An 11,557-nucleotide genomic window follows, 5' to 3' on the forward strand; every position below is an offset into this window, starting at 1 on the left:
GCCCCCGCCCCCACGGCGTACCGGCCGGGGCGCTGAAGAAGCCCGGGGGGGGGCCCGCACACCCAGCGCACCGCTCAGCTAGTCCAGTTTATTGGGGGGCTGAGGGACAGAACAGGGTGAAGCCCGCGTCCGGGTTGCCCGAGGACACGGGGGGGAAACCCCGTACAACCCGAGAGGGCGGGCAGGGACACGGCACGGAGTCAGGTACTGCGCTTGGTGTGGACGAGCAGCTCCCGCTGCAGGCCAGCCTCAATAGTCGTAGCAGCCTTTCCCGAGGGCAAGTCCGTGATGAGGGTGAGCTTATTGAAGACGCCTCGACCAAAGTAGTCGGCTACAACGGAGAAGCCATCGTTGGAACACTTGAGCTGCCGGACACAAAGCAGCAGCATCAGCAAAAGCCTCCAGCCCCCTTTCACCCCCTGCGCTTACAGCCTCTTTATTAGATAGAGACCCAGCGGCCCAAGTCACTCCTTGGCTATTCTGCTAGTTCAATCAGCGGCCTCCTCTGCTAGGGTTTTTTGCCGCTGGCCGTTCCACCTCTTGTTTCAATCCTACATTGGAGCCATGCACCGAAAAGGTAATGAACAGTTATCTTAAAACACAGAAGTGACTGCCTCAGCTACTCTCGTTTCCACGTGCATTAACATGTTCTAGATAATACCCCATCTTCAACTTCACCACTTCATCCCTCGGAAACACAATGTAGACGCAACGTTTTTGGTGTACCTCAAGTGCACCGTCCTGTCCGCATTCCAATTCGTACAGCTTCCCTCCCTCCCCCTTCTCCTTAATTTGTCCTGTACAACTTGTTGACCAGCTGTCACACTGACCAATGGGTCTCAACCCATTTCAGCATCAGATGAGAATAGTTTCTCTTTCATCTTCGGAGAGCATCAAGGACTCTTTATGCCCCACACGTAATGCAGTCACCCTAGGGCCTAATGCCTCATTATTCGCAGTCAACATAACCTTGTTTACAAAATACTTTCAGCCTTACCCTTCTCTACCAGCCTCTGGGGATCTGTAAATGAATCTAAACCCTATTTAAACTTGGTAAGACAGGCAATGTTACCCTACCTGGTGCTGAAACTGGTCATGCAGATCTCTCTTCTGCTCCTGGGCTCGGATCATGTCCATCACTTTGCGATTTTCTGGCATGCAAGTAGGACATTCTGAATCGCTCTCAGCGTAGCTTTCAAAGCAATGCTGGTGGAAGGAATGACCGCACAGGAAGTGGACGGAAGGCAGCTCCAGGGCACTGGTGCAAATGCTACACTTGGTCTTCTGAAAGATCTTGGGACTGGGAGAGCGAGAGGAGGCAGAAGGGCGAGAGAGACAGTATATTTTTCCTCAATGACAGAAAACAACAGTTCTATCCTATATAAGACAAGACAGCACACAGTCCCGCACCTTGCTTTTAGCTCTTCGATCTCCTGGCGGATCCTTGTAGTTTCTTCTCGGTATTTTTCAATTCTCTGCTCATCCTGCTCTATCTGGCGGCTCTGCTTCTGCAGCTTGTTGACAAGATAATCCTTAATCACAGACAGTGTGGCTGTGGAGTTATGAGCCAGTGTCTGCACAACTGAGAGCAACCAAGATGTTAGTTTAAACACAAGTAAAAAAACTGCAGCTACACTTAATCCTACCTGGACAGACAGCTTTTGTGTAAAAGGCCGCTTACAAGCAAAGGCAGTCAGCATTCTTGCTGAATCGGAGAGCTCGTTTAAAGACTCCATTTCAGTTTGACCTCTTCCAGAAAGGAATGACCGGGAGCATGTTTGGATAGCTCAGACCAAAAGGGGCCAAGCAAGGATCTAGTGGACTGGATTCCATTTCAACTTCTCCACTAAGGCACAGCAGGAGTTTCAGCAAGCCCTTCACCTCCCCCCACTGACAGAACAGAAATCACGTATAGACACCTCTACGACTGATACCGCAGATCTTTTTCCCTAATTAGGGAGCTGTGACTGGCATCGCTTTTCCCTATAGAGCAGGTTATTGCTTCAAATGGTGGGCTCAAACTTCATCGATACTTCTCTCAAATTTCTAATCTACAGAGCGTGCTATAAACTAGTTTGGGTTTTGGGGTTTGTTTTTGGGGTGCCACATGTCATTATTACCAAGCAGCGGAGGCATAAGATTCTTGTTCTCGATGTGTTTCAGCACCGCAGCAATATACTCTTTGCAGTCCTCCTCCTTCCGCGCAAAGTAGCCGAGAGCCTGTTCCCAGAGACAAGCCTCTTGGTCTCCATACAACTCGCACACCTCAATCACCTTCTTGTACTGCTCATTCTGCATGTGGTAGTGCATGATCTGTTGGAAACTATGGGAGAAAGAGACTCAGCAGCTGCAACAATCGCTCCTTTCGAGCTGTCCCAGGGACCTCAGGTTTTCACCCAGCCATGCAATCCCCGGACATTCACACAGAAGCCAAGAGAGGTCTGTCATTCACTCTCTATGTAACTGCCCTGCTCTAACTATAAGATATTTTCAGCTGAGCAATGATCTACAGTTCCCATCTTGAGATACGAAAGAGGTCATTACCATTGTAAGGCAGGGATGTTTATGGCTCAGCAATCCCTGCAGGGGGTGGGGAGAGGGACAGGACTCTACAGACAAGAGCAACACTCACAGTTTGCCCTGCTCATAGAGGTAGAGGACACCATCCTTGAAATTGTGCATCTGACATAAGACCAAGGCCTTATCAAAGACTGTTTTGAACCTTCCACTCTTCAGGAGGGTGAGGGCTTCACTGTGCAGCTTCTCCTTGATCTACAGAGAAGGAGGAGAGGTCGGGGAGAGCAACACCCCCCCCACCCCCGCGCGCACATTTTGCACTAAGACCCAACAGGTCTTTCAAAGAGGACGACAGTTTTGCTGTTTGCCCTCTATTCCTTTTTAGCAAATAGGACATGATTCCTTTTGCCCAAACAGCCAGCATCCTCAGAGACCTAGGCAAGCAAATAGAGCTACTTTTGTGGGAGAGACATCTGCCCACAGAGGTTGTATTGTCTGCAATCTGTTCTTAAATGAGATTCGTACAAAACAAGCTTGGCCTCACTGAAAGGAGTATTCTCCCAGCTAGCAGGCTGCTTTCCCATTTATGTGCCATTTGTCCAGCACAGCATATGTATTGCCTCATGTTATCAATGCCCATCTGGAACGGTTACAGGTTGGCAGGAATGCAAAAAGGATTCAAAGACACCAAATCTCCCTCTCAAAACACAAAGCTGGAGGAGCTCAAACCTGCTCATCTCGTTCATGTGCCCAGTTCTGGAGTCGAAGTTCCAGTAAAGTGTCATAGACACCCTGCGGGGAATCAGCCTGCACCTCAGTCATGTGCTCCAGAAAAGCCTTCAGTTCTCGGGAGTTGTTTGCAAAGACTGGAATGAACTCCTCTGAATTAGCCTGTAACACATCCAGAAAAAGTCAAGCACCCAGATCAGTCGCAGCCAGACTGGTGCGGAGTGCCGTGCGGAGTGCTCATTCCCAGAGTCTGTGACGCGACGGATAGAGCACGGTACGGGATGCCGACTACGGCAGGAATCGGTTCCGAGCAATAGCTTTAAGCGGTCTCTTGTCTCTGGGACTACCAGTACACCAGGACGGGGCTTCTCATTATACCTAAAACATCAGGCCTGCACCACAAGGCGCACAGGAGCACTCGCTTGCTATGAAGTTACTAGTCGAGAGCAACGACTCTCAGTCAACGCAAACCGTACCTTTTTTCCCTCTAGCATCCCAGGGCCTTCATTGTCTCCCGCCGGCTGGTAATCGGTGCAAAGGATCTTCAGCAATTCTGTGGTCTCGTTAGGGACATGGTGCATCAGGATTTTACCGTACCGCTTCATGTTACTCTCTGCCTGATCAAAAGGCAGCTTTCCAATGTAGCGCAAAGCCTCTTGGTAGTTCTGTGGAGGCAGCCAGGGGAAAAAAAAAAAAAGAAAAAAAGAAAAAAAAAAAAAAAAAAAAAAAATCACACGACATTGGCCTCTGCTCTCCACTTTGAGGTTAGGACAGAAGGCAACAAAGACATGCTGCCAAGTATGCCTTGAACACCGTTTGCTCTGAATTAGCACCTAGTTCGCTATTCCTGCTTGTTTTCCTCCAGGGGAAAGAGAGTGCAATTTAGATCAATCTCTCACTAACGACCCTCCCTCCTCTTAAAGGGCACTGTAAAAAGCCACATCTGAAACAGAACAAATAAGCCCCTCTGATTTCCACCCCTAGTCTGCCGCACAAGCCAAAAGCAGAAAGCCAACACAGGAGCAGCAGCAGGTGTGGTTACCGCTGCCTCAGCAGTCCCATCAGCAGGGTAGCCGCAGGGAAGAAGTCAGTGAAATGGTATTCTCGCTAAAGAGGAGGCTAGAGAAGTGGTATTCTCCCCAATAAGAACATGGGAGCAATACCGTCTCTCACCTTGATGTCCTCTAGCTGGATTTTGAGGTACCATTCATGATGCGCGTGCTTCTCTGCCAGGTACACAGCGTGGGAGTAGTACCCCGCTTGACGAAGCACCTTGATCGCTGTTTCCACATCAAAGCGGACCTCGCTCTCACTAGTCTACACGAACAGAAGCAGAAAGATGGTCCCTCAGCAACGTTCCCACAGTCCACAAGGAGCAATCATTTATGTAAGAGGAGGAAAGCCAGAGCAGGGACAACTTAGTACCTCTCACGCAAGGGCAAGGTGACACGTGCGGAAAGGAGGTAGTCTAACCGCCTCTCATGAGCTTGCCAGTCCCACTGGCAAAAGCCAGCAGCACACTCCAGACTCAGGCGGCAAGCCAGCCAAACTGGGAATGTAACCAAGAGCTTGGAAGTAAAGGAGCAAAGGTAAGGGTACTGAGGGACAAATCCATTCTTTTCTCTCTCAACAGGCCCACAGGAGCCAACTTACAATGTCACCACTACCCCTTTTTAATTATGATCATGACATAACAACTTGGCACGATTTCACCTTCCCCCGATACCTTAATGAACTCCTCCAGTTTGGAGCTGTCTTTGAGTTTGGTATAGCAATTCAGCAGAAGCGTGGTATGGTCTGCATTGGCCAGGGACTGCAGGTGGAGCGTCTGCAGATAAGCAGTGAGGTTGTGGATACGCTGAGCGTCCAGGAATTTCCGAATAACGTAAGATGGTTCCAGCTTCCCTATAGTTCTGGGAGGGAAGAGTCACGTTCAAGAGACCATATACCCGGTAAGTTAAAAGAAATGGAGAAATTAACAACAGAGCATGGAGAAGCCTTAACTTCAGCAGGCGCTAACCCACTTGGGACCACTCAGCTACGCATCAGAAGTAACAACTAGTTACGGCATAAGACCACCCATCCGCACACACAGTGAAGCAAACAACCCTCTACAAAGGCCGCGATCAGGATGATGGTTGACAGCACACAAGGACTTAATCCTCCTTTACAGGAGGCAGTGAGAAGATGGACTACGCTCCGACCACAGCTACCTGGGAAGCCCAAAAAAGGGGGAACAAAAGCTACGTTTTCCTTCATTTCAGTCGCATAACTCAAAGCCAGCATTAAACGCTCACACCCACACAGTTATCCTGACACGATGCAAGTCGACAATAAAATACACACCGACTCTCGCTAGATGTCGGTACGCCAAAGTTTCAGTTCTACATGAACTTAACACTTTGTGGCATTTTAAAGAGACCAAACATGAAGTTTTCAGTAAGCCCCAAAACAGGCTGCTCCGAGATGTAAAAAAACCGAGACATTTTAAAACAGCATTAAGCTGTTTAAGCATTTTCCAAGAAGACTGCCATATATGGTCAAATCACATCACCCATCTTACCTAGAGGGATCCCTTGTTTATAACAACATCATCAGGCCCCACTCCACCCCAATGTGCCTTCATTATTCATCTTAAAAAGCGATCAAAGAGGAGAACTTTAACCTAAGGCGTACAGAGCAATTTTCAAGCAACTTTTTCTGAGACTTTTAATCTCACTGACATGTTTCTCTCCACTGATAAAATCTTCACCTCACATCATGCTTTTTTTTTGGTTTGGTTTGGTTTTATTCCCGGGCTGAAACAGAAATCAAGGCCTCCGTAGCTCCTATCTGTACTACACCATCATGGCTCCACAGGACCCCCGCTTACCGGATATACTGCTGGATGGCTCCATCATGGTTCCCCTTGTTATACAGATGATCGCCATACTGCCGGAAAATCTCTGACAAACCATCGCTGTCCAAGTGGTGGCTCTTGGCCAGGTTAATGGCCATTTCAAATAAGTTCTTTCTGAAAAGCATCTGTCAAATACACGGTAAGAGCAGTATGAGGGAAATACCACCCCACAAAAGTTCAAATACGCCTGGAAAGCAAGTTGTTTCTTCTTTTTGGTGCTGTACACACACACGTGCTGGGGCTTTTAAATGCCGAATGCTTTATAACACTGGTTATGCTGAAAAGCTATCGGGTCACTTGTTATGTAACTCACTCACCTGAATGGTTCGACTTGTCAATCTGCAGAGCCAGTACAATCTTGCAGACATAAGGCAGACACTAATAACAAAACAGATTTACATGCCTCGAGTTTGGTTTGCGTATCCTTCTCCTGCAGTATGTGAATCTTCCCATCTCTGGTCAGTACATACAGAGAACCCCACTCTGCTAAGACATCCACTATATCATCAAAGATCGAGCTGTACGCAATGAATTTGTTGCACAAGTCGTACACATTCAGGACTTGTTTGTCCGAATGCTGTGCCTCGTTCCCAGCAAACTCTGACCTGGAGAGCAGAAGAAAGTTTTAGAAAACAAGGAGAGCCTAACTTGAATTCTTGATACCTACGCAAACTAGGGATGTCCAGAGAGCAAGACAAACAGGGCTCATTTGGGCCGTTAAACTAGGCGGACCCACAGGCAAAACACCATGTATTTATACACAAATTCCACCTATGCGTTAGACTGAGAAATTCATAAGGCTGGGAAAAAAAAATCCCACTCATTCAGCATGCTCGAGTGTGCTACTCTCACAACGGAAGTTAACCGATATACGGGGCCAGATGAATCTTAACAACCTCTGACAAAGTTGCAATCGGCCCCCAAGAGCAAAGCTTCGCAGGGAAGGAGGAAAAAGAGGGAAAGCAGGAAGCTGCAAGAGCGAAAAGAACTTGTCTGTTCTGAGGAGCCCTACTTTGGAGAAGTCTTTCGGTCCTTGGAGACAATGACGAGGTACCCCCGATACCAGTGAACAATCAGCTTTTGTCCCTCGAAGGCAAAGCAGGGGCCACGTTCATCTGGTTGATAAAGGTACACGCATTCGTTTCCTGCCACAATGAACTGGAGATCCTGGGAGGGGTCACTGAGAGACGAACAGCGCAATCCACAACCATGAGTGTCCAGCTCCAGGTGAGGATAGTCTTTCACTGAAAGCATATAAGACTACAGAGGAAATGCAAAGTTTTGGGGATCGCTCCGAACTAGACTCTGAAGCCAATGCAATTTGCAAGTCAGAGTCTCATTTTTTTCCAATTAACTTCCCACCTGGATGTTCTCTGTAGTCACCACAAACAGATGTGTTGTTTTGCCAGACTGTCGGAAAGCAAGGCCAGTAACCGGATAACTGCCTTCATGTAGGATCTGGGTCTTACTATGCCGGTCTCGAGTGATGTCTCCTTTTGTAAGTACAACACTCCCATCTGCAAAACCTGGTGAAGGGGACAGACTAAACTGTTACTTATATGGCACACCTGAAGTATTATGCAGCGTAAGGTAGGGCAGCTCCAGTCAGTGACAACACCTTGCTTGCCAGCAAGGTATTAAGTAATAAGATTACCACGGGTTCTCGTGTCAAGGAAGTATGTGCCAAACCGCCCCCGATTACTCCCATTACAGTTCAGAGCCGTCACCCGACTGCACACAGGATGTCACTGTTCAGCAAGGTTCAACTTGCTTTCTACACACAAACCTCACTTGCAGGTTACTTTTGTTTGAGTCCGTCGGTATTTTGTTTTACAAATAAGCCTTCTCATCCACCAATTGTAACTATCATTTTAATTCACTTGCTTATTTGAAACATACTACATGCTGTAAAAAGACTAGAGGGAGATTTCCTAAGAGCAAGTAAAACGCACGGTTTCCACAGCTTGCCGACAGCCCCAGTCCTGCAAGTTGTTCCAGAGTGGACGGCCACAACACGCATACAGAAAGCTTTTTGATTTCAGTGCAGGGACCGGCTCACTGAAAGCGCTTGTAGCCTCACAACACTACTGCTCTTACTCTGTCAGAAGTTAAGCAAGCAATATTACAAAGGAACGTTTAAATCCAAAAAGGGAAATTGGCTTTTTGCTTTTAAAGAAAGATTTCTACACAGCGCCTGGAAAAAATCTCTCCGTAACGTTAGGTATCACAAAAACCTGTGTTTTCTCCCGTACTGCAACAGAAGCTAAATTTCTTACTAAGTTCAATAAATGACTGGTGGGGAAAAATGACATCAACTAAAAATATGTGCTTCCCTTTTAAGTATCAAAGTCATTACTGTAATATATGCAGACTCGGGCTAACCCTACGTGTTTATCTTCTCAAGCTCTCTGACAGAGCAAGACACACTATCTCTCTGGGAGAATAACATAAAAACTGCGTGAAAAGAAAAACCGTCAGGATGTTCTATGCTGATTTTTGTGCTATCTATTCATCTTCCGTACATCTGAGTAAGGACCGTAATGTTTTTCTTAAGCTATTACAGTTCAGTTTGACTTACCGATAGCCATGAAATTAAGATTCTCGTGGACAGTTAGGCAGGATACAACTGTGGGCTTGTTACCTGGTATTGCTGGAAAAATTCGTGTGCAAAGAGGATTGCCACCATCTCGTTTCTCCAGGTTCCAGACTTTAACCTACAAACGATGACGGTCTGGCATAAGCAAAGCGTGAGGCATTAGGCAGCTGAGACCTGGCGTCAAATGTAACAGTGCCCAGTATGAGCAAGCTACTTAAGGTAAGAAAAGTCAGCCAAGGTAATCGCAGTAGTCTTAAGAAAGACCCATAATACAAGTGCGTTTTCCCCTCTTTGTCATTTGACTTACCAAGGGGTTAATACCCTCTTCATCCTCACCAACAGAAACCAAGATACTGTGCTGCTTCAGCTGGTACAGATGTGTTACCCTTAGCTTGTAAGCTTGGAAACTACTGAGTTGAAGGGAGCGAGGCAAAAACCAAATCTGACCTTCCATATGTAGATCACAGTTAAGGCACAGAAAGGGGGAAAAAAACCACCAAACCCCCACATCTCCAACCATACCAGACTCAAAAACCTTAACGCTTGCTTCTCACTGACCTCTGGTACGGCTACAGTAAACACACTTCTGCAGAGCCACCCAAGAGCGCCAAAACACCTGGTGGCATTTTTCTTACCAGGTGAAGGACAGCCAAGTGCAGGAAGCCGCCGCGTTCCCACGGCCGGAGTACCCCCAAGCCCGCGCGGGAGCCGTGCCCGCGCTAGACAGCGCCAGGGTCTCGCCTGCGGCGCAGCCCCGGCCCGGCCCGGCCCGGCCCGACCCGACGCAGCTCCCGGCCCCACCGAGCCCCAGTGTTTGGTTTAACACTGCAGTTCTTGTGGTTTCGCTGACTGACATTTTCAAAGCTTCCTGGACCCACAGAATTAGACACTGTGTATTCTCAAAATAGGTATTTCACTGTCTACATCTCCAGCGCAGCACAGTCTTGCTATACCTGAAGTACAGTCACTGGAAGGACCCCTGACCATAAGATGGAGAACTACGGTACCTTTTGTTCATTCCAGGGGTCAGGATACTGCTTACTTGAAAATCCATAGACTAAGGCAATGGTATCTGTGTATATATCAAAGGTCACGTGACCGGTTTCCCCGCCCCTTCAGGTCACGAGGCGGAGCACGCAGCGGTGCGCTCGCTGCTCCGCACCGCGCGTGTGCCGGTGCGGGGGCGCAGAGGGGCGCGCGGCCGGGCCCCGCCCAGGCGGGTGGGGGGAGAGAACGCCCGAGGGCTGCTTGGCGCCAGTGCAGGCCGTAGCAGCTCCCGGGCCTGGTACAGGAGGCCCGGGAGGTGCCAGGCAGTCTCCAAAGGAGTCCGCCGCTTCAGCCTTGTCGCAGCAGGCCCTGGTCGGGGGGGCACATCTGCGAGGGCTGTCCTGCGTTCAGTACCGCACCGGTTTCACGCGTGCATGTGCGTGTACACACACACACGCCACCAGCAGTGGAGCAGGGGGGTACTTCAAGAAAGCAAGTAATGGCAAGCTTATAGTATGGCACGACCTTGTTGTAGCTACCAGTCCCACACCTCCACCGCTGTTTAATTTTTCTACCGATAACTGCAAACACCGTTGCTCGCGTGCAGCTTTGTCCAGCTGCTCTTTACAACCTATGGGAAACTGTGCCAGGAACAGGTCTCGGGGCAGGAATGGTGCTGCCCAGGGCCGAGGAATTTGGCCCTGGGAGGTGTTGTGCAGCCAGGGCCCATGCCCCCACTGTGTCAGAGCTTTATACAAGCAGCCCCACTGGAGATGCTGTAGGCTCTGACCCAGCACTTCCTACAGCTCCCGCTTCTCCCTGACATCAAGAGGTCATCTGCCACAGGCCATGCATTGACGCCAGCTCAGTTTCACAGCTGCGTCTGGCTTTCCCAATGCCGTGGGGCCCAGGAGCACAATCTGACCAAGTTCATTTGCCTGTTGTCACCTCTACAAGCTCAGCAGAGGTGGCGGCAGGGGGAAGGGAAGGCAGGCATGTGTCAAAACCCTGTGCCGTAGTGTCTAAAGAGCCTCAAGCAGCATCGGCTGCAGGCTCTGCCTTGAGACACCCACCTCGATCCCATGCCTGTGTGGTAGGGTCACTCTGGCTGGCAGCTAAGCCCCCTCTACCCCGCAGCAGGAGAGAGGAGAGATTTGGAAGAGCAAAGGCTGAAAACCTGTGGATCAAAATACAGTTTCATAGGTGAAGCAAAGCTGCACACACAAGCAAAGCAAAACAAGGAATTTATTCACTACTTCCCATTGGCAGGCCCCTTCCTGGAAAGCAGGGCCTCAGCATGTGTAAGAGTTCCTTGGGGAGACACACAACCCATAAATGCAAACATCCCCCCCTCCTTTCTCGCAGCTTTTATTGCTGAGCATGACATCATGCAGCATGGACTATCCCTCTCATCAGTTGGGGTCAGCCGCTGCATCCTCTCCCGAGTTCTTCCACACCCCCAGCCTACTCGCTGGTGGAGGGGCACGGGGGGGAAGAGACAAAAGAAAACGTCAGCACTGGGCAAGTACTGCTTAGCAGTAGCCAAAGCACTGGTGCGTTACCACTGTTGCTTTAGTCACAAATCCAAAACGCAGTGGGGGCTGCTACAGAGAACATTACCTCTGTTACAGCCAGGCCCAGTACAGTCTGGCGCGTGTCTGCAGCCTAGCACAGCGCAGCCCATCAGCCCCGCGGGCAGCCAGGCCTTGCAGTGACTCTGCACCTTGCAGAGGGCAGATGGGAAGGGGGGCTTGCTGGCCACAGGGATGCAAACCCCTGGCTGCTACTAAAGGGGCACAGGAACACAGTGTGCAATCCCCAACAGCACC

The 11,557-nt window shown here is 49.4% G+C and overlaps 1 protein-coding gene across 1 annotated transcript; it reads right to left on the minus strand.

Annotated features, from left to right (window-relative positions):
• Positions 1-74: 74 nt before the first annotated feature.
• On the minus strand, positions 75-9,195 carry VPS11 (VPS11, CORVET/HOPS core subunit). The gene is made up of 15 exons (XM_009273322.2): positions 9,049-9,195; positions 8,724-8,859; positions 7,508-7,671; positions 7,158-7,405; positions 6,549-6,750; positions 6,119-6,270; positions 4,973-5,159; positions 4,420-4,563; positions 3,723-3,911; positions 3,247-3,408; positions 2,633-2,772; positions 2,121-2,323; positions 1,411-1,582; positions 1,078-1,300; positions 75-365 (listed from the first exon to the last, which is right to left on the minus strand). Exons 1-15 carry the CDS (start codon positions 9,193-9,195, stop codon positions 201-203), a joined length of 2,634 nt encoding a protein of 877 aa, XP_009271597.1. The 3' UTR covers positions 75-200.
• Positions 9,196-11,557: the final 2,362 nt, after the last annotated feature.

The sequence above is a fragment of the Aptenodytes forsteri genome, unplaced genomic scaffold (genome assembly GCF_000699145.1).
Source record: "Aptenodytes forsteri isolate BGI_AS27 unplaced genomic scaffold, ASM69914v1 Scaffold187, whole genome shotgun sequence".
Taxonomy (NCBI): Eukaryota; Metazoa; Chordata; class Aves; order Sphenisciformes; family Spheniscidae; genus Aptenodytes; species Aptenodytes forsteri.